Source organism: Ornithorhynchus anatinus, chromosome 8 (genome assembly GCF_004115215.2).
Source record: "Ornithorhynchus anatinus isolate Pmale09 chromosome 8, mOrnAna1.pri.v4, whole genome shotgun sequence".
Taxonomy (NCBI): Eukaryota; Metazoa; Chordata; class Mammalia; order Monotremata; family Ornithorhynchidae; genus Ornithorhynchus; species Ornithorhynchus anatinus.
Window position 1 is genome coordinate 14,092,419 of NC_041735.1, and position 19,884 is coordinate 14,112,302.

General features: G+C 40.1%; 1 protein-coding gene across 1 annotated transcript in view; it reads left to right on the forward strand.

Moving 5' to 3' along the window:
• GNAS (GNAS complex locus) overlaps positions 1-19,884 on the forward strand; it is a 125,238-nt gene that overhangs the window by 39,582 nt on the left and 65,772 nt on the right. Inside the window, exons 3-4 of the mRNA XM_029070346.2 lie at positions 3,981-4,035; positions 4,131-4,250. Coding sequence (XP_028926179.1) covers positions 3,981-4,035; positions 4,131-4,250 — 175 coding nt within the window. The remainder of the gene's footprint in view (positions 1-3,980; positions 4,036-4,130; positions 4,251-19,884) is intronic.

Genomic DNA, 19,884 nt, shown 5'->3' on the forward strand with positions numbered 1-19,884 from the left:
TAACTCTCTCCATCTTCAAAAGCCCTCCTGAAATCCTGTTGTATCCCATATTACCTGGTTAGTTCCAGTTCTCCAAGTCATGTTCGGGTTCTGGATAGGCCAGAAAGAGGTCTTGGATCCTCTAGAGAAAGAGTGGGGGTTTACCAGGTGGTGGTAGTGAAGAAAAATGGACACAATACACCATTCTGACTTCTTGGAAGGCCAGGAGTCAAACATGATAAGTCGTCTGGATCTGTTGCCTTTTGGTGGGTTGGGAGAGAGAGACTGAGATTCTTGTGCCTGTTAATTGCCTCGTTGGTTATTCATTATTGTTTTTCAACTTAACGTTCTGTATTCTGGCCTGTATCTCAATACCACAAGTCAGTTGTCATGTCTGTAGGTGATCAGATGGGATGCTAGGGTTTGCTGACTTCCAGTACAAATGCTTGATCTTATTGAACTCATGCATCTCCACTTGCAATTTGGTCACTATTTCTTGCTTCTGAATAGAGTCTTGGAATTAATGGTGGAGCAGTGTTTTTAGGTGGTCCGATATTTCCTTCTTAAAATTTTCCATTGGTATAGAGATTTTCCTTACCGCCAGGTTAACTGTGGACCAGGCTTTCTAGGTGTTGGCACTGATTCTTGGGAAGTGAGTGTTGGTCTCTACACCTTGAGCGGTTTTTGGATCTCTGAAGCCTTTGTTCTCTTGGACTTGCCATTTACAGTCGTGTGGCATTTTTCTCTCTAGCATTCGGAAGAATGTTCACCTGAGCAGTGTACACCTCAGGGCTTCGGTATTTAGCCCATCGGGTTTCTTGGCTCCATAACACGGGAGCTACTTTTTGACCCTATCTGTTGGTTCCAGCTATGGCCCTCTGGTATAGAATCTTGAAGTTACAACTGTGTGCAAATCAGTGTAGTGCTTGAGAGTATTGGAATTAATTGGGGAAGGTTCGTTGGAGATAGTGGGGTTTTAGAAGGGCTTTGAAGTTGGGAGAGTAATGATCTAATAGATATATAAAGTGGGTGGGAGGAAGCCCTAGGTAGACGACAGACTAAGGCGTGAGAATTGAAGTTGAGGTAGGGAGAACAGTGAGTGAAAGGAGAGGGCGGTCCAGGGAGGAGGAAGAGGCTAAGCCAAGAGATCAGTGGTGAGAGAGATGAGAATAAGGCACAGTGAGTAGATTGACTTGGGAGAAGTGAAGCGTGCTAGCTTGGTTGTAGAGGGAGAATTAAGAAGATAAGTGGGAAGGAACTGATTGGATGCCTTTAAAAGCCAATGCTCAGAAGTCGCTGCTTGATGCGAAGGTGAATGGGAAAACATTGAAGGATTTTAGGAGTGGGGAGAAATGGGCAGAACGATGTTTTAGAAAGATGATATGGGTAGCAGAGTGAAGTATGGACTGGAGATGGTGGAGGCAGAAAGATGTAATGCCGTAGTCAAGTCAGGATATGACAAATGCTTGGGCCGGCATGGTGGCAGGTTAGATGGAGGGGGAAGGGGTGGGTTTTGAAGATGTTGTGAAAAAAGGAACAGCAGGACTTAGTGACGGAACACGCGGGATGAAAGAGAGGAGAAGTCAAGGATATAGTGAAGGTTGCAGGCTTAAGAGACTGGGAGGAGGGTGGTATCGTCAATAGCAACAGCAAAGTTAGGAGGCGCAGCCACCGCTAATCTGCTTCCAGACTTGACACTTGTGGAGGCCTGTAGTAAGTGTTCATGAAACCTTCACAGTAGCCAAACTTGCCTCCAGTCCCTGTTGCTTTCTCGGAAGGCTTGTGGCTCACCAGTGCTTCTCTGGATGTGTGTGGTGCCATATGCCTGGCTGAGGGACTGATCTTTTCCCTGTCTGGCGAGGGAGTTGAGCGCTTTCTTTACCTGGCTTGACTGGTTTCTCCTTGGTGCCTCTGTTTTGGGGCAGTTTTTGCTGTGGGTGAGTAGTGCATGCAGGGCGTTAATGGGGACAAGAGCCACTCCAGGGCACCCTGCTCTTGGTAAGCCATAGAGCTGGCATCATGACTCTTGCACAGCCCCTTTCTGTTTTACGAAGGCAGGACAGACCAGCTATATCCCTGCCCAGTTTCCTGTGAAGCTAACTGTGGAACGGGTGTCTCTATTCACCCTAGCCAAACTAGATTCCAAAAGGATCTGTATCTGACCTTTGAACCATAGGTTTGTGATGCCAGCAGCACCTTTTGCTTCTATAAGAGCCAGAGAGCTGTGACCAAACGTATAATTTCTGTACAAGCAGGTCATTTGTAATTTCCAGCAAAATCAATTTTCTTACACATAAAGACTTGCCACCTCCTTTTTCAAGGATGTAGCACTCATTTTTATTCCTTTAATGTTATTCTTTCCTTTCTTAGATTTTTGTAATTGCATAGAATAATAACTAGTGATGATCATTCCAATAATTGTAAACAGTTATTAAAAGGTAAGTCTATTAGGAGATAATTTTATTTTAATGCCAAAATAACCCCCTCTGCCCCCCAAAATTTAATTACCTCTTGAACAGTGAAGTAACTTGTTTAAAATAACTTTCTTTGTAGTCACAGAACTCTAATTTAAAAGGCACTGAAATGAGGGCTCTGACTTGCTCTCCATTGACAATTTTCTGGTTTACTGCAATAATTATTTACTGCAGTTATATGTTTACATTTGTTTTCTGAAACCACTTAACTTGTTAGACGGTAAAATATAATTTTAAAAACTGGAATTGTCCTGAGTCAAAGATAGCTTATGACTTAATATTTAGTAAGCATATATGTAATTATCAGACCTAAAGTATAGTATTAAATGCACTGTATTCACCTATGAGGAGAATCGTGATATTGAGAGGTAGTTTTTAGTTTACTGCTTACCTGATCTGGGTTTCTAATTCCATATGGGACATCTTTCTCTTCAGTAAACTAGCTAGGTTATATTATTTGAAGTGCTTATAAAACAGTTGGCTCAGCAACCTTGAATTTAGCTATTTTGAGATTGAAAGCAACCAGTTTTTCTTCTTTACCATATATATCCCCAAAGGAGGAATTGAAAAATGCCAGAAATATCATTCAGTAGCATAATAAAACCTGACTCACGCCCAGTGAACTAATCCACAAACAACGATTCTCAAATAATTCCCACCTCAGAATCTTTCCACTGGTCTAAAACATCCCATCACACCACCCCACAATTTAGTTGTGTTCCTTTTGTGGTAGCCAGTATAAACACTGATATTTCTAAAATTATTGCGGATTTTGTTACTCTAGGATGTGTTTCTGCAAATAAAAACTAAATTTGTTAAAAATAGGTAATGTTCGTCCTTTAGTTGTGATGAAACCTTAATTTTTATATTGTTGTAATTTAGAATGAATTTGGGGATTACTTTATAATCTGCATTATGGAGGGGATAGGATAAATTAGCAAATTTGTTGGGGTGATATGAAGTTTCATATGTATTTTGTGTGCGTGTGTGTGATTGACTTTGAGTCTCATAGGATAGGTTGTCATTTTCAGTCTGTGATTCTACCCCTTTGTTTAATTGATTTTGTTTACTGATACTTGAAGTTGCTTTCTCCCACTAATGGTATTTTGAATGGTATTTCCAAGTCTTAACTTTCACTTTTCCATTTTATTTCATTACATCTTGTTTTGGATTGCAAAGCAGTCTCCCGTTAGTTTGTCTCTGCCCAAATGAATCCAGATTTGTTCTAGCAAGACACTGCTGTTTCACCATGGTAGTGAAACAGCATTTCTTAATGATTTCTTAATTAATTAATGATTTCTTAATTTCTTAATGATTAATTTTATGTGATTATTTAAATCCTAAAATTATTAAGAATGCTTTCTTATTTGTTCATGTTTTCCTATTAGGAAAAATTGGTAGCCTAGCATTATAAAGCAGCCTTTTCCATCAGTTGCTTTTACTTTTTACTGTTGATATAAATTTTAGTTGTTTATTAGTAAGCCACAAACATTTTGAAGCCTAACATCTTTTATCTTTTGTTTACAGGGAGAAAAAAATGAAAATTCAAGATATTAAAAATAATATTAAAGAAGCTATTGAGGTAAAAGAATGCACGGCTTTTTTAGCATTTAAAGCAATCATATTTTACTGATTCCTTACTAAGAAAAGTCTCTGTTTTTTTTTTTTTTTTTACAGACAATAGTAACAGCAATGGGTAATTTGGCCCCTCCTGTTGAACTAGCAAATCCAGAGAACCAGTTTCGAATTGACTATATCTTGAATTTAGCTAACCAGATAGACTTTGATTTTCCATCGGTAAGTAAAGATTTATTTTTCTTATATACTTAGGTATTTGATATTTCATCTTCTTAACCATTTTCCCTGTTGTTAAATTACATGATTTCGATTTTTGTGCTTGGCTGAAGTGGGTACAGGCAGGTTACCGACGCAAAAGAGGGCTTGCACACACTATTTTCTCTGTCTGTGTAGCAGATCTCCTGCCAACCACCTCTAATCAGCCTACAAGAGTGACTCTGGGTGGAGGGAGGGATATTCATTCTTTCCTTCTAATAGTTGTGATTTGGGGATAATCACAAGCTGAACGATTAGATATGGTCCGTGGTCCATGGTCCAATGGTCCATGAAGATGGGACATCTGGTTATTTTAAGGTACCAGGTGGAGAGGCCACTCTTGAAAACCAAAAGTATAAGAGTGTGGTTTTCCCTGGCGAGTAAGGGATATTCGAAGGTCTCAAGATTTCTTTGAAATTATCTTCGTGATTGTACAGTAGGAAAGCTAGAAAAACACTCTCCCCAGATTAATTTTAGAAACAGGGAGTGATTTGGTATAGAGGTAAATTTGCATTGAGATGGAAACTCCTATTTGAGAATAAATGACGAATGTTGCTCCTGAGACTTCAAAACCAACAGCCTGTGAGGAGGAATAGTAGCACTAGTGATTTGCGCAGTCTCACTTTGACACTTTCTTTGCCAGTCGTTTTTCTGCTGAGGCAGAGTATGGAATGAGTAAGTTGGCCAAGTGCAGCCAAGGTATTAAGTCTGGTTTATAATATTTGGTTCACTTTTCTGCCGCATATTTCTTTTAGATTTTAGCTCAAAATATACTGACACCATCTCATCTTTCTGAGCACAATTTATTTAGTAAATTCAGCCCACAGTTAATTAGTATTACCATTACTGTTGATAATTTGATTGCACCTGGTATGTCTATGTTATTTGACACGGAGGAAGCAGGACATTTGAAGAGCAAGCCATCAAGTTTAGGTAGGTTTTCTAGGTGTGAATAGCCTGCAGGAATTCTGTTTCATTTTTAGAGTCCATAATGGGATTTTTTTTAGTTTTGTGTTTTTGGTTTTTTTAGAAGTCTATGTAAATTGGTCATTTCTCTTCTGGTATTTTTCCCTTGGCTTCTAATTCCCAAGAGGCAGTAGTTCTTTTATAAGTCAGATATGCAGTGAATTCTCAGTTTTATCTGGAGGGGACTAACTTATTCCCAGTACATTTCCGCATCTATTTGTGGCTTGGGGTAATAAATCTTAAGAAGGACTTGATTTGTTGCCAGAGGCTTTCTGAATGGATAGTAAAGTACTCTGAAACAGGGTGTGAGTGTTTCATTTAGGTGACCAGGGTTAGTTTAGATAGGGGCTCCCAGTGGGGCAGAGTCAGGATGGGATTAAGGTAAGAGTAAGGGGCAAAGACATATCCAGTCCCTGGATGGTGGCCGAGTGGATGTGCAGATCTGAGCCTGGAAGGTGGGCTTGCAGACACAAACCCAGAGGGCCAGAGAAGTGGAGCCAGCGACACACAAACGGGTGAGGAAGAAGACTGTACACAGGCATATAGGGCCAAGGGGGTTACATGAGGTGATGGCCCCTCTTATTTGCCACTGGAGCTGCTGCTCCTGCTTTAGGACTTATTCTTCACAAGATCACTTGGCCATCGTGAAAGGTGTCAAATCCTCTGAATTGAAGCTATAGAAGTTTGTGCTGCATTTTTGGCTAAAATCCAAGTTTCCAGTCTCTACAGAGCAGCCATGTCTGTCTTTTGGGGGTTTTTTGTTGTTGGTTTTGGTTTTTTTTTTGGTGGAGAATTTTTATAGTTTAAATGTGATTGGGTGGGTTTTCCCTTTTCTTAATTAAGTTTCTCTATTCATCAATTTAGCTGTAACTGAAGAATTGGCACGTGGATAGTTAAATTAGCCAACTATAAAAAAATTTACTGTTTACTGAGGGGCGTCCGTACATCCTCACTTGATTGAACTTACAACTGCTGTTTTTCATCATAGAGAATTCTCGGTCTTCTGCGTGAGCATATATCTCTTTTGTTATATTGTTCCGTGTGGTAAAAAAAAAAAAGAAAAAAGAATGAGGACCAGCAGTGCCCCCATTCAGCCTCCTCTAGTGTCGTGAGCCCTGCTGCTCTGGCCCCTTAAAGATCTGAATCTGTGGTAGCATCTGTGCCTCACCTTGCTCCTTTGAACCTCTAAAAGATTTAAAAATTGACCCTAGGAACACTCTGATACCTCTCATTTGGAGAAAGTGAAAGTGGCTGTGTGCATGCTTCTGGTGCCATTATTAAAATCTTGTTCTGATAACAACGATGTTCTATTAAGCATTTAGTGTGTGCCAAACACCCAATTAAACACTAGTGTAGGTACCAGATAGGCAGGTCCAAAACAGTCTCTGTCTTATTCAGGGCTTACAGTCTAAGATGGAGAAGGAATAAGCCTCTTTCCCCACGATATTTTCAAGCTTCCACAATGGACCATCTGATAAATCTAGAGATTGTATGTTTTTATATTCTTAAGAGTTCCCTAAATCATGTAATCATTGTCCAAAACAAATTGCTTTCTGTAGTGCTTGACACATAGTAAGTGCTTAACAGATACCATTTTTTTAAAAAAAGGGTATGGGACTCAGATAAGGATAAGTGTGGGAGGAAGAAAATGAATGTCCAGAAGAAGGTAAATAAAAGCATTTCTTTAAAAGCTGGGGTTAATAGCATAGCTTTTAATGCTTTATTAACTCCAAAAACATAACCTAAGAACCCTGGCAATGTAATGCAAGGTCAGATCCATGTTCCATTCTCTGACGGTGGCACTAAAGAAGCTCTGAAGAACAGTATATTACTGTTCTCTTTGACTTCAAACCACATGGCTCAGGATGTCCTAGCCTCTTCTTGGACCCATTTACCCTTCCTGCTTATATAATGTCCTGTGGTAAATTTCATATGCTTACTAAATGTGTTACGGTGTTTGTTAAGCACTTACTATGTGCCAAGCACTGTCCTGAGCACTGGGGTAGATACAAGAGATTCAGTTTCAACACATTATCTGTCTCACATGAAACCTCTTAGGTCAGGCATGCAACCTAGGCAGGACAGAGAGTCTTACCCAATATAAAGAGCCTCCAACCTCCTCCACAAAGATCCCGGTGCTTATGCTGAGCAGGCCTGGTTGTTCCAAGCCCCGGTCAATACCATGATTCTAGTAGCAGAAGCCTAAAACCTCTTGAGTCAGGCATGCCACCTCCTCGGCCCCCACTATTCCTCTTCACCTTCCCCTTATCCACAGCACAGATGAACCATAGATGTATAAATGAGACTTTACTGTATTCTGGCTACCTGTGGGTGCCAGTAATGATTAGACATTGATGTATTTTTAAATGTCTCATTTCTTTTATATGTTCAAGAAATGTGAAGTATTATATTCCTACATGTAGACTTCCCTTTGCAAAATTATTGACATAAAAAGGAATTGAAGACTTCTGTACCTGGTAATTGATCTGTGAACTAAACTGCCTGGAGCTTCATTTGTTTTTTGAATTCAAGTCTATTCCTTTGATATGTAAAAGCTTGATTTTTTTTCATGGTATTTAAGCACTTACTATGTGCCAGGCATTATGCTAAGCACTGGAGTAGATACAACATGGCTTAGTGGAAAGAGCACGGGCTTAGGAGTCTGAGGTCATGGCTTCTAAAGCCGGCTCCGCCACCTGTCAGCTGTGTGACTTTGGGCAAGTCACCTAACTTCTCGGTGCCTCAGTTACCTCATCTGTAAAATGGGGATTAAGACTATGAACCTCACATGGGACAACCTGATTCCCCTTTGTCTATCCTAGTGCTTAGAACAGTGCACGGCACATAGTAAGCACATAACAAATACCAACATTAGTAGTAGTATTATTATTATACAAGTTAATCAGGTTGATCATTAATTATTTGCATTAAATTAAAGGTGCATAGGCTCACATTTATCAACTACATTACACTCAGTTCTTCTGTACTACAAGGGTTAGGTTCTCAAGGAACCTTGTGGTAAGGAAAATTGGCATTCCAGTTTGCGTGCATTGACTCTCACAGGCACAGAGCCATTTCTTACGAAATGGCAATCACATTGTATCAGATAAGTGTGCATTGTTAGAGGAATTTTTCCGAATTCACCAGTAGCATTCTATAAAAGCACATAGTGGGAAAAATACAATCAGGATGACTGTATATTTTCATTTAAATGTACATTCTGTGGGAACTGTGCAGATTTCAGCTGCTTGGCATGATAAATCTCTATGGTAGATTTTCAGTGGAAGGGAAAGAGAAGGAACTTGCTTTATTTTGAAAGTTTAACAGCCCAATTCAACATGTCCTATATGCTTGCTTTGCTGCCTTAAGGAGATTTTAAAGGCACTTACACTGTGAGGATGTGGAGCAGTGTATCTTTCTTGCCTCCCTCTTGTTTAACAGGACTATTTAGAATCATGACATATAGCAAACTAGGTTATTGTTATGCTATAAGAACACAAGAAATTAAAAGGTATGAATGGAAATTTGAGTAAAGTTTCTTTTGGTGTGAGCCTAATGTTCCAGCTTTCTGGATTGCAGATGTAGAAAATGGTAATTTCCATATTTGTATATCAATTGATCATTTATTGAGTGCTTACCGTGTAAAGTGCACTGTAAGTGCTTGGTAGAGTACAATATAACAGAGTTGGTAGACATATTCTCTTTCTACAATGAGCTTACAGTCTAAAGGGATATAGACATTAATATGAATAAATTGTGGATATTTATCTGCCCACAAATTTAGGATCAGTTCCTGAAAACATTATAAACCAAAAGATATGTGCCATCAAATTTAAATGGTAAGATAGTATCAATAAATGTGAAGCTGTAACCCTTGTCAGGAGGAATTGAATGGTTCCTGAATTGGCCAAATGAAATATTAGGTTGGGAAACTTACAGTGAAGATATTACAGCCTCAAGTGGCAGCTTCCCCAAAGATCCTATTCTCTGTGTTTTATATTATATTCAAATATAATGGCTACTCTGAGTTTTTTATGGTGAGAGAAGAAAAATTGGTAATGTAGAAATTTATTTTTTTTAAATACTTAATGTCTCAGATAATGTAACCTTGGAAAGAATAGAAGAATGAAAAATTAATTGATCTCCAGTAATAATGCAACAAATTGTATACTCTCCTTGCCATTTTAACACATACGATCTTGTGTGCTCACGTGAGATACTTGGGTCGAACAACATTTTTGACATTAGTTTCGATTTTATTTTTAAAAGTAGGCTGTTTGCATTCAGATTGTATGTGAGAAAAACAATATTTTAGTTGTTAGATACCATGTATAGGTGTTTTAATATTTTGTGAAAATGGGTGTTTGCATTTAAGGCCACAATGTAATAATGGACAGATACATAAGTTACTTGTATTTTGAATAACTTTTTCTTATACTTAGAGTTGGCAATTTTCTCATCTGGGCATACATCACATTATAGGTAGTAAATATCCCTGTATAGAGAAGCCATCTTTTTAACTGCCCAGATCATTTCCAAGTTTATTTCTTGTTTGAAATCGCTACTACTTCCTCTTCCTCACAAGTAACATTTTTTTGTCACTGAAACAAAAGGCCCTTTAGATAAAGTAGAGTTTGAAATAAAGCATGGTGACAAATTTGAGTTTGATGCTAAGAGAATTAGGCTCAACTACTGTACAAGTGTTAATAATTCAGATGACTGTGCTGCGTTGGCTAATGGAGTGTTTGGTTTGTGGTTTCCGCAAAGAAACTCAGTAAGAACTGATCTTGCTGAGTTTGCACTTGTTCTGCTCTTGCTTCCCCAGCCCTGTTGCTCTACTGCTATTTTTCTACCAAGTAGTTTATTCAAGATCGATCATATCAATGCTTTTTCTGTGTAATTAGAACAGTAAGAGTCTGGGGGTCAACCTCTTACTTAAAACTTTGCGAGCATCCGATGCCTGCAACTCCTAACCTATATCATACATTGGTGCATAATGTCTTGGTCCTCAATCTGTGACCACAACCTGGCATGTTGGCTGTAGTGCATGGATAAGCTTTTGCTTTTACTTGTCCCATCACTATCTAAGCAGCTGTTCTAGGTTTCTCCCTGTTGTCTCCATAACCTTGCTATCTCACTTTAGACTCTAGGTCCCCTAATGGGAAGTAATGCTTGAACCAAGGCTGATTTTGCAAATTATACATCTCTGTCTTCTGTTCTTTGGAATCTGACCAAATCAGTGCACATTTTAAATGTTACCAAAAATCCAACTGCAAAATGTTTTATGAGCATGTAAAATTTTCCCCAGGCTTTCTCACCGCTACCAGTGATAAGCATTAGCAATCTAAAGGACAACCTGAGTTTGAGTGTCAAACTTCTGATCTATCTCATAGTTGATTTGGTTTAGGCCCAGTGTAAATGCTTTCAATCTAGGTTGTCATGTTTAAAGTCCAGGGTGAATAGCTTGGTTGGTGGTGGGTTTTTTTTTTGTTGTTTTGTCATTATTTCCAGCATCACAGCAGTAGCATCATGGCCTAGTCAGTAGAGCCAGACCTGGCAGTCAGAAGGTCTGGGTCCTAGTCCCGGCTCCTCCACTTGTCTGCTGGGTGGCATCACTTCACTTCTCTGTGCCTCAGTTACCTCATCTGTCAAAATGGGACTCAAGACTGTGAGCCCCATGTGGGACAGGGGCTGAGTCCGACCTGATGATCTTGTATCTACCCCAGCACATAGTACAATGCTTGGCACATAGTAAGCGCTTAACAAATAGCATAATTATTATTAATACAGTGCTGGAGGCCTGAAGGTGAACAACTGGCTGTCATTATTGAAAGTTACGAATAGCATTGAAGGGTTACTGTAGCTCTGTGGTACTATCAGTCGTCCATGGAAGTTTGGATGGGATTCAGGATAGCCCAGGGAACCATTTGTGTTTTTTGTCTTGTTTGTTTGTTTTCTTAATGGTATTTAAGTGCTTACCATTTGGAGGATAGAGACTCCGTTTTATGCATTTTTTTATAGCTCCTAAGTGCCTATTCTAGTGTTCTGCACCTAAAGATGTTCAGTAAACATCGTGAAGCAGCGTGGCTTAGTGGAAAGAGCATGGGCTTGGGAGTCAGAGGTAGTGGGTTCTAATCCTGGCTCTGCCACTTGTCAGCTCTGTGACCTTGGGCAAGTCACTTAATTTCTCTGCACCTCAGTTACCTCATCTCGTAAAATGGAGATGAAGACTGTGATTACCCTGATTACCTTGTATCTACCCCAGTGCCTAGAACAGTGTTTGGCACGTAGTAAGCTTTTAACAAATACCACCATTATTAATACTATTATTATTGTTAATAATAATAATAAATAGCTAGAGATTACAATGAACGCCTAAGCAATTTTTTTTAACTTGATTTTTGTGGAGGGGTGAGGGCCTCAACACTTCATGAGAACACTTCATGGCCTGGGAGTTAGGTAATGGATTCTAATGGTGGTTCCACTACTTGTCTGCTGTGTGATATTGGGCAAGTCACTTCACTTCGCTGTGCCTCAGTTACCTCATCTGTAAAATGAAGGTTGAGGTTGAGCCCCATGTGGGACAGCGATTACAGCCAACCCAATTTGCTTGTATCCACCCCAGCACTTAATACAGTGCATGGCACATAGTAAGAGGTTAATGAATACCATAATTATAAAAATATTTTGTCATATTCACTTTATTAGTTGAGAAGGAACCTACTCTTGACTTTTATTGTCAGAATTTAGTGACTGTCATTCCCAAAGGACCAGTTAATCAGACTACATAGATTTTCCCACTGGAAATAGTCCCTTTCAGTGACTCCTTGAAATAGGAATCACTTTTTGTAGATCTTCGGTAATGGCCGGTGCATTAAAGAAAACCGTCTTTGTTTTTTGTTCTCATTATTGGCCCTTTATAATTTGGCATGATCTTTTGGAATGGAAGCAGTCTCAGTATGTGAAGGAAGTTTTCCCTTTTGTTGCCAAGTAGCTTCTATGAATAGCTTAGGTGTAGTATAAAGATCCTAAAAAAAACAAACATACTTTGCCAAGCCTAGGTGAAATATTCAAATCATACCTTTTAAAGTGAGAACTGTTTGGTACTGTTCTTCTTTGAATCATTGAAATGTTTTTTTCCCCTTTGGCCATATTACAGTTGGAAGGTTTTTTATCCAGTCCCACTTTTTCACAATCAACTGATGTGATATTAAGCATTAATCACAACTTTTACTCCTTTTTTCCCCTTTCTTTGGCATTAAAAGATCCATGTAACTTGTTTCATTTTTGACCCTGGCATTTTGAAGTGAAATTTTAATCTGAAGTTTATCTTCAAATCTGGATTTGCTGAGCTATGTTATTTTATTCTTTCCCTATAAACCTGTATAGCAAAATCAAGACCTTAGATGACCAAATGTTTTAAAGCTTGTAGTGGTATAGATATGGTTGTATATTTTCATCTTTTTCACTTTTGGACTGTTCGGTGTTAGAGTGTTTAATTATCCGCATTCATGTTTACCCACATTTATTTATCCACATTCTCCTGAAATTGCTTTTGACCTTCCCTGTCCAATTCCTGGGTAGCTGCTTGTATTTCACAGAACATTCCAGAGACTCTTCCTCATCCTTCATAATCCTAGCTGGCTTCCAGGAGGTTAAGTGGTTGGATTAGGGTTAGCTGTTCATGCTATTTTTTATTGGAGTGTTTTTTACTGTACTCTAAAAATTACCACTTCTCTCCATTGTTATTGCTATTAACCTGCACCAAAAGTGCAGATAATTAAGTATATATTTTCAAATATGTCCATGTCCTGTTAATCTCCTTCAAATGCAGAAGTCCTAAGGACCTCAATGCTTATTTTCCTTGATAAATCAAGTTTTTAACTATAAAAAGTACTGTCAAGATAGACATGAAATAAAACTTTAAATGTTTACCAGAATGATCAATGCCCAGCCAGAAGATGTATTACAGTTCAATAGGAATATTTAACTTTAGATATATTTGTTCGATAGGTTGATGCCTATTACATTTTCTGTAGCAGTGTTGGCAGATTGATAGCCAAATTGGAATTGATTTAAATATACCAAATCGACCCTTTTATGTGTTAGATTTCATTTGTGGTGAATGCTTTTCCAGTTTTCTCATTTAAAAAGCCTTGTTTGTGATTTCCCAAAATTTTTTGACCCTCAAACATTTCTTAGTAGCCAGTCAAATCTGCACTGGCCATGTTTACCTGCCGCCTACTGAAAGATGACTAGCTGTCCTGATTTCAGTAAGGCAGTTCTAGAATTGTAAATATCTCCTGCTGCCTGTTTTAGCTTTACAGGAACTTCTTATCCACCGCCCCCACCCCTCAACTGTAAAACTTAGGAGGGATACTGTCATCCATTTTAGAAGGGGGTGATGAGGAGAGGGGACTGCATGCCCACACCAGCATAGTGTCCTCCCTTCTGAGAGGGTGAAAGAGGAGGAGATAAGGGACAGTGATTGCGGCCTTATGAACCCAGTGGGCCGAGTCACAGGACTGTGCCCTACCAACTTGGCCCACAGAATCTGACTTGTCAGTTGCACAGAAAACCAGGTTTTTGGGGTCCAGGTCACTCAAGACAACAAATCACTCAAGACAACAAACCTGCCCTGGATCTTCTGTGGCAGGACCCTTTCTTTTCCTTCTGCCTGACTTTTTTGTTTCTGACCTTAGGCGCTTCTCCATTTTTCCTTGCTTTTTTTCCCTCTTTCTCCACTCTCTTTCTCTATCCCTGCACCTTTTACTCCCTGATGCTACCTTGGGTGACTAGGATTTTACTGTCTTTATTGTACTCCCATGACTTCTGGCTCCATTATCACTTGTTTAATGTAACAAAGAAATATTGTCTAAATTCATCACCTGTTATAATACTCTGCTACATTAGATTGTTAGCTCTTTGAAGACAGGGAACATGTGTGTTATTGTTGTCACACTCTCCCAAGCGCTTAGTACAAGTGTCTAGCGCTCAGATGCTCAGTAAATGCTGTTGATTGAGGAAAGAACTTGTTTGAAGTAGATTTATATATACAGTTGATTTATTTGTAAATCCTTGCCACAGAAAAAATTGCACTCTCTCAAACAAATTCCCTTCTAGTATAATAATTGTGATATTTGTTAAATGGTATTTGAGAAACAGCGTGACCTAGTGGAAAGAACATGGGCCTGGGAATCAAAAGGACCTGAATTCTAATCCCAGCTCTGCCTTGTCTGCTGTAGGACCTTTGGACAAGTCACTTAACTTCTCTGTGCCTCAGTAACCTCCTCTATAAAATGGGAATTAAGACTGTGAGCCCCACATAGGTCATAGACTCTGACCAACCTCATTAGCTTGTAGGAACCCCAGCTCCTAGTACACTGTGTCTGTTGCATAGTAAGCACTGAACAAAATACCATTTAAAAGATGCATACTATGTGCCAAACACTGCACTAAGCATTGAACTAGACGGATTAGATCATTATACAAATAAAAATTTTGCATTCCCACCCAGGGTGGCCAGAATCTCAAGTGTGGCCCAATCCAGGTCAAGATTGTGGTTATAATTCTGAATGAGATGGAAAACAAGCCCTTTTTATGGAGGGTGGTCTAAGGGTGAGCACTTGAGGTGCATGGGGTGAGAAGGTGCAGCTGGGCCCTAACTGCCCTCCCATCCCTTAACTCAGGAAGTTCCTTAAGGCTCAGTTCTGGGTCTTTTCGTATTCTCCATCTACACCCACTCTCTTCATTCACTCCCATGGCTTCAGATATCTCCATGAGGATAATTCCCAAATCTATATCTCCAGCCCTAAGCCGCCGCCTTCTCTGCAGTCTTGACTATCCCACCTTAGCCCACTTGATACCAATCTTATCCCACCTTGACTGCTGCATCAGCCTCCTTCCTGATCACCCTGCCTCCTGTCTCTCCCCACTCTAGTCCATACTTTACTCTGCTGCCCGGATCATTTTTCTAAAAAAAATTCAGACTGTGTCTCCCCACTCCTCAGGATCTTCCAGTGGTTGCAACCCCCTTCTGCTTCAGAGACTCCTTGCTATTGACTTCAAAGTACTCAATCACTTTTCCCCTACCTGTATTGCCTCTCTGATTTCCTACTACAAGCTAGTATGCTTACTTTGCCCTTCTAACACCAACCTATTCATTTTACCTTGATCTCGTCTATACCTTCATTCACTTATTCATTCAGTTGTATTTACTGAGCGCTGACTGTGTGCAAAGCACTGTACTAAGCTCTTGGAAAGTACAATTCAGCCTCTTCCTGCCCACATCTTGTCTCTGGTATGAAACTCTCTCCTCCTTCATATTGGACCGTCCATCACTCTCCCTAACTTCAGAGCCTTATTAAAATCACAGCTCTTCCAAGAGGCCTCCCTGATTAAGTCCTCATTTCCCCTACTCCCTCTCTCTTCTGCATTACACTTGCACTCAGAAGTGTGCCCTTTAATCACCCCAACCTCAGCCTCTCTGCACTTATGTACATATCCATAATATTTTTTAATGTTGTTTCCCCCTCTAAACTGCAAGCTCCTTGTGGGCAGGTAACTTGTCTACCAACTCCATTAAATTGTACTCTCCCAAAGAGCTTAGTAAAGTGCTCTACACACAGTAGGGCTCAATAAATGTGATTACTTGATTGATTGATATTTTTTTCCCCCTTCAGTTTGACCCATTCTAATTAGTTGGCTCAGAGCCTTGCACGGAAGCTCATTGGGGCTCATTTACTTTTTTTAGACATATGTAGAGATACTTTTTCATTCTAAAACATGTGGTTCTTTTTCTGTCTTGTTATGAGGTGAAGTTAAAGTGACTATTTGATTTGGATGGAAAACTCCTGATATTTGGGACTTTGAAGCCATCCCCGCCAATTGTTAAAAATAGAAAAATTCCAGCTGGGTATTTCAGGACCTGAAGCAGGGGTTGGTCTCTTTTAATCTTCTCTCCTCTACCCTATTTCCCTCTCCTTCATTTCTTCATAAAGGAAGAACATTTGAGCCTATGATCTAAGGATCACCTTAAATGAAATCATGTATACCGTGTTCAGCCTCTGAAATTAAGTCACTTATATGTCTCTGTCTAGATGCATCTAGGTGGTTGGAGGGCATCTGAGGATTCTGGGGCATAGGTAGGGAAGACCAAATTTCTTGGATATATTTGAGAACTGCAGTAGGCCCTGGAAACAAGTGAATTGGTTCTTACTTGACCTTTGAATTACATCAGTGGGGAAGATGGAAAGTGATCTTGCGGAAAGTGATTGGGACTGAGAATCAGGAGATCTGGGTTCTGATCGCCTCAACTTTGCCACTGGCTGTTTGGGAGACCTTTGGGAAAGTCATTTGATCTTTCTGTGACTGTTTCACCTGTAAAGTTGGAGATAAGATGTCTGCTTTCCTTACCTCTTAGGTTGTAATAGTGGACTCTTTTGCCAAAAGTGGTACTTGAGAGGGAACGCCCTGAGTTGCCTTACTCTTCCTTTTCCCCAACTAAGGTGATGTTCAGTGGCTCCAGGCCAGTTGGTATTTCAAATAATAATAATGTAATAATAATGGTATTTGTTAAGCACTTAGTATGTGCAAAGCACTGTTCTAAGCGCTGGGGTAGATACAGGCTAATCAGAGTGTCCCACTTTTAATCCCCATTTTACAGATGAGGTAACTGAGGCACAGAGAAGTTAAATGACTTGCCCAAGATCACACGGTGGACAAGTGGCGGCGGCAGGATTAGAACCCAAGTCCTCTGACTCCCCAGCCCACGCTCTTTCCATTAAGCCTCACTGCATTAAAGCCCTAGGTTGGAATGGGGAGTATTTAAGAGTGGAATTATCTGCTATCCCGATGGTTACACTTAAACCAAAGCCTCTTAGACTTAATTTGCGAAGGTAGTACTTTAAAATGTGAAACTACTAGAAAACATTATTTCTGTTCTTTAGCCGTACCTTCTGTCTTTCATTCAGTCATAGTTGTTGAGCGCTTACTCTGTGCAGAGCACTGAACTAAGCGCTCGGGAGAGTAAAATACAACAATAAGCTGAACATTTACCTGCCCATAATGAGCTTTAAGTGTAAAAGACTGTAGAATGTGTAGAAGAAGAATGTGATCCCCATTCTGGGATCACAAGATGGCATGGCAGTTCGCCTGGTGCTGCTGAAATGTTTGCACTGATCCTGATTGGGTAATTGACACTCAGTTTTCGTTTTTGCTGATCTTTTCCATGGAGTTACCGTGGAAAAGGGGTTACCTCAGTGTCAAGATTTGGGTATTGTTGGACTCAGCCAAAACTAAGCAAGGTGGCCTTTACGTTCCCGTGTATGCCAACAGATATTTGTGATGCCAAGTGTTTATTTAGCTGGATCCAGACAGCAACAGCGAGGTCCCTAGCCGTCCTCACTTGATGCACTGTTTCAGGGCCACCGCGGGGCTGACCTTCCAGACCACACGATGTACAAACCAAATTTTCCCCTTTTGGACTAGCATGCTTGCTTTTTGCAGCAGCTGGCACTCTTTCTATTTTTGCCCTCTCTCCTCACAATTCTCAAAGTTCTACTTAAAAGGAGCTACTCATTTTTTGATGAAGGCCATCAGGTTGGTCTGTCTGCTTTAGCTCACCGTTCACCCCGTTTTTGGATAGGGATTGTCTCTATCTGTTGCTGAATTGTACTTTCCGGGCTCTTAGTGTAGTGCTCTGCACACTGTAAGTGCTCAATTAATACGATTGAATGAATTCCTCAGTTTTCGGCCTGTTTAAGGAGTTTCTTCTCTACCAGCTGGTCCATCTTACATATTAGCCTTCTTTACCCACGATTCCCCAGCTAGATCTCTTTGTTCCTCCCAAAACTTGCAGAACTAGGAAAGGGAAAAGGAGGATTTTTCAAGATAATCCTTCATTTCAACTTATTACAAAAAGGGGTGCTTAGGTATCCTACGTTATTCACTTTTCTTACAAATCCACCAGAGGTTGTGGTGAGCCTATTTTCAATTTTAGTGGACTGACGTTCCAGTATTTTAATGTTTTTGACACTTCCTGGCCATTTGAAGATGAGTATGGTGGTTAGGTGATATCGATGAAACTGTTTAAGAAAGCCATAAATGGTGTTTGTGGTGGTCCAGGACTCATCCCATGTAGGCGCTGGTTCGCCCTGCAGCACCGTAGAGCTTTGTTGTCCTACTCTGTGATCATCTCACAAAGGATATGCTGGCCTTCTTACTTCCTTATCTATCATGGTATCAGATGGTGTGCTGCATAGGAAACAGAGTTCTGCAATAGCATCCAGTTCTTCTTAATAACAACAGTAATAATAGTAATTGTGGAATTTTAAGTGCTTGCTATGCACCAAAGCACTATATTAAAGGCTAAATTAGATAGATAATCAGGTTGAACACAGTCCCTGTTCCACTTGAGGGCCACAATCTAATGTATATATCTTCGATTGTGGGTCGGATATCCCTTGTGCAAGAGGTTACGTTATCTTGATTTTCTTTGTGTCTGTCATCATTCTTGTCACTGCTGCATGGCCTAGTGGTTAGAGCAGGGGCCCCGGAGTCAGAAGGTAAAGGGTTCTAATTCCAACTTGGCCACTTGTCTGCTGAGCAAGCCACTTCACTTCTGCATGCCTCGGTTACCTCATCTGTAAAATGGGGATTGATTGATTATTGTGTCTAACTCAATTTGTTTATATCCTCCCCAGTGCTTAGTACAGTGCCTGGCACATAGTAAGCGCTTAACAAATACCATCATCATCATCATTAGCCCAGGGATCTGTTGTGCTTTGAAAATCTCACACATACTGAGAGTGGAATTTTCCCCAAGATCTCTCTGTTACAGATTGCATACCCAGGTGAGGAGGGATTTATTTACCCTTACTCTCTGGCTGAAATGTAAGGGGGCAGTCAGGCCAAAATTTAGGGTAAGGCATCCCCAAAATACAAGTTATATTATACCCCTTGAGTGGTTGAAGCAGGAATATCCCTGCAAATTGGGCAGGATCTATTATACAGTCTTGCTTATCCCATTGGCTCTAGGAAACATATTGAACTGAGGACCTACTGACTGACCGAGCTTGGCATCATGATGCAAGGTCAGGATCTTTGTGTGAGATGGTAGTAAAATCACTTTCATTCTTCAGCCGTGTTGTAATGATCTGTTCTAAGCCATTTAGGATCCTTAGTTATATCCTTGGAAAGCCTTAGTTTGGTGGCAGTTTGCTTAGTGGTAGCTTTTTCAGTCTGGCAGCCCACCATTTGTCTTGCCTGTTCCTTTATTTAATTGATTTGCAGGGTACAGCATAGATCGGCTTCTGAAAAACTCTTGTTAGCATCATGAGGGGTTCCTTGTAGGTTTCTCTATCACCAGCCTCCTCTCCCCTCCAATTTACACTGCTTATGTGGGTTATCTTTTTGAAGCATTCTTCATGTCAAGTTTCCTTCTCTTTAAAAACCTCCAATTGCTTCCTCTTTCCCTCCACAAATAGCAAAAACTCCTCATGATCTGCTTCAAGGCTTTCTACCAACTGGCCCACCTTATGTATTATTAGCCCTCTTCACCCACTATTCCCCAGCTCACTTTCTTTGTTCCTTCCAAAACCTACAGTACTAGAAAAGCAAGAATGATGATTTT